Genomic DNA, 2,500 nt, shown 5'->3' with positions numbered 1-2,500 from the left:
ATCCCGCCCAAGATGATTACCCCTTTATTTTAAGACAAGAATCTTTTCTCTTCCTCTCCCTTCCTCCCTCCCTTCCTCCCTCCCTCCCTTCCTCCCTCCCTCCCCCTCCACCCTCACCCTCCCTCCCTTCCTCCCCCTCCACCCACCCTACCCCCCCCTGGCGACATATTATTTAGGCCTATGTTCCGATAGGGTGAAAAGTGACATGAGGTAGCGGGGTCAGGTTAAGGTGGGTAAGCTGGGGCTGGAAAGGTAAAGGGAGTGAGAGTGGAGTAAGAATTGGTGGGGTGTGGGGTGGGGGTGGAGGGAGCATAATGAAAGGGTGAGGGGTGGGGGGAGGTGAGGAGAGAGGTGGGGGAGGTACTGAAAGGGGAGTAGGGGTGGTGGGTTGGCATCGTGGGAGCTGAGAGGGAAGCCAGAAAAGGGAGAAGGGAAGGGGAGAAGGGAGGGAGAGGCAAAAAATGGAAGGAAAAGGAAGAAGGGAGAGAGGAAAAGGAGAGGGAGAGAGAGGATGGAAGAGAGACAGGGAGGGAGAGGGTACTGAAGGGGTGAAATTGAGGGAGGTGAGGGAGGGGAAGGGAGGGGAAGGGCATTCCTGAAAGGGGTGAGGGTGGTGGGGGAGGTGAGGAGGGGTGGGGAGGTACTGAAAGGGGGGGTAGGGGTGGTGGGGTTGGCATCGTGGGAGCTGAGGAGAGGGAAGTAGAAAAAGGGAGAAAGGGGGAAGGGGAGAAGGGGAGGGAGAGGAAGAAAGGGAAAAGGAAAGAAGGGAGGGAAAGGAGAGGGAGAGAGAGGGATGGAAGAGAGACAGGGAGAGGGAGAGAGAGAGAAAGAGAAAGAGACATACAGAGAAAGAGAGAGAGAAAGAGAAGAGACAGACAGACATACAACGAAAGAGAAAGAGAGACAGAGACAGAGACAGAGAAAGAGAGAGAGAGAGAGAGAGAGAGAGAGAGAGAGAGAGAGAGAGAGAGAGACAGAGAGAGAGAGAGAGAGAGAGAGAGAGAGAGAGAGAGAGAGAGAGCTCAGAGACGGAGGTTCCGAAACCGAGGGCCACCTCGCTTCCCCCCACCCCCACCTCACCTCACCCCACCCATCCCACCCCGCCATTGTACCCGACAAACACCGACTACATTATGACCGAGAAGGCTAATGCACATTGCCTCCAACTCCGCTACGCCCTCACATGGAGGCCTAAGTGTCAAGGGTTTGGGAAGGAGGGAAGGGAGGGAAGGGAGGGGGAAGGGGAGGGGGAAGGGGGGAAGGGGGAAGGAGGGAAGGGAGGGAGGGGGAAGGGAGGGGCATGTTTGGATGTAATTGGCGCGTTCTGGAGATTTAATGATGGGGAGAAGGGGGAGAAAAGGAGTGGAGAGGGGTTGGGGGTGGGTGGGGGGAGGGGGGGAGTGGGGGAGAGCCAAATAGGTCTTATTTTTTCTCTTGTTTGATCGGTGAGAAGAGTGGGAGGCTTGCAAGATGATAGGGTGGGGGTTGGGGTAGGGTGGGGAGTGGTGGTATGGGAGGGGGGGGGGCTAGTGAATAACAGGTTATACTTCTATGGGTTAATCAAATGGTCAATTAAATCTTTACCCCCTTTTTATCGGTTTAATGTATCATTTCTTTTTACTCGGTCTCTTCATTTTCCTGTCTCTCTCACCGCTTTCTTTCTCTCTTTCCCTCTCCTTCTATTCCCCACTCCTTCCTTACCCTCCTTACCTCTCCTTCCTTCTCCCATCCCTTTCCCTCTCTTCCTCTCCCTTCCTTCCCTCCCCTTCCTCCCATCCCTCTCACCCCCTTCCCTCCCTCTCTCCCTTCCTCCCATCCCCCTCCCTCTCCCATCCCCTCCCTCACTCCTTTTCCCCCTTCCTCCTCTCCCATCCCTCCATCCCTTCCTTTCTCCCTCCCTCCCTCCCTCCCATATCCCCTCCTCCCCTCCCCCTCCTTCCCTCTATCCCTCTCCCTCTCCCTCCCCTCCCCATCCTCTTACCGTGATCTCCTTGGCCTCGTAGTCAGCTCCTCCGGCCAGCGTGATGCCGATGGACCCGTGGCCGACGATCTCCCGATGGAGGACCACCACCAGGATCTCGTGGGAGGGCGTCCCGGACTCCTCGAGGGACTGGTTCGCCTCCTCGATCAGCTGGGCGAGTTCCTGCGAAGGGAAAAAGGAGGGTGGAGGATGTCAGTGCATGGAGGAGGGTGGAAGGGAAAAGGAGGGTGGAGGGTGTCAGTGAATGGAGGAGGGTGGAAGGGAAAAGGAGGGTGGAGGGTGTCAGTGAATGGAGGAGGGTGGAAGGGAAAAGGAGGGTGGAGGGTGTCAGTGAATGGAGGAGGGTGGAAGGGAAAAGAAAGGTGGAGGGTGTCAGTCTGGGGGGAACGCGTGGATGGAGGAGGAGGGTGGATGGGAGGGAGGGAGGGAGGGAGGGGAGAAATGATAATCATTGGGTATAATTGGGATGGGGGGGATTGTAGGAGCAGGAGTAGGGATTGTGGTAGTAGTTGTAGGACC

At 56.8% G+C, this 2,500-nt stretch overlaps 1 protein-coding gene across 1 annotated transcript in view; it reads right to left on the bottom strand.

The window, feature by feature from the left end:
* Window positions 1-1,942: 1,942 nt before the first annotated feature.
* LOC113808183 (serine/arginine repetitive matrix protein 2) overlaps window positions 1,943-2,500 on the bottom strand; it is a 96,437-nt gene continuing 95,879 nt past the window's right edge. The window contains exon 3 of the mRNA XM_070130251.1: window positions 1,943-2,143. Within this exon, the coding sequence (XP_069986352.1) occupies window positions 1,943-2,143 (201 nt within the window). The remainder of the gene's footprint in view (window positions 2,144-2,500) is intronic.

The sequence above is a fragment of the Penaeus vannamei genome, chromosome 15 (assembly GCF_042767895.1).
Source record: "Penaeus vannamei isolate JL-2024 chromosome 15, ASM4276789v1, whole genome shotgun sequence".
Taxonomy (NCBI): Eukaryota; Metazoa; Arthropoda; class Malacostraca; order Decapoda; family Penaeidae; genus Penaeus; species Penaeus vannamei.
Note: the sequence above shows the minus strand (reverse complement) of the source record. Positions and strands in the feature narration are given on the sequence as shown.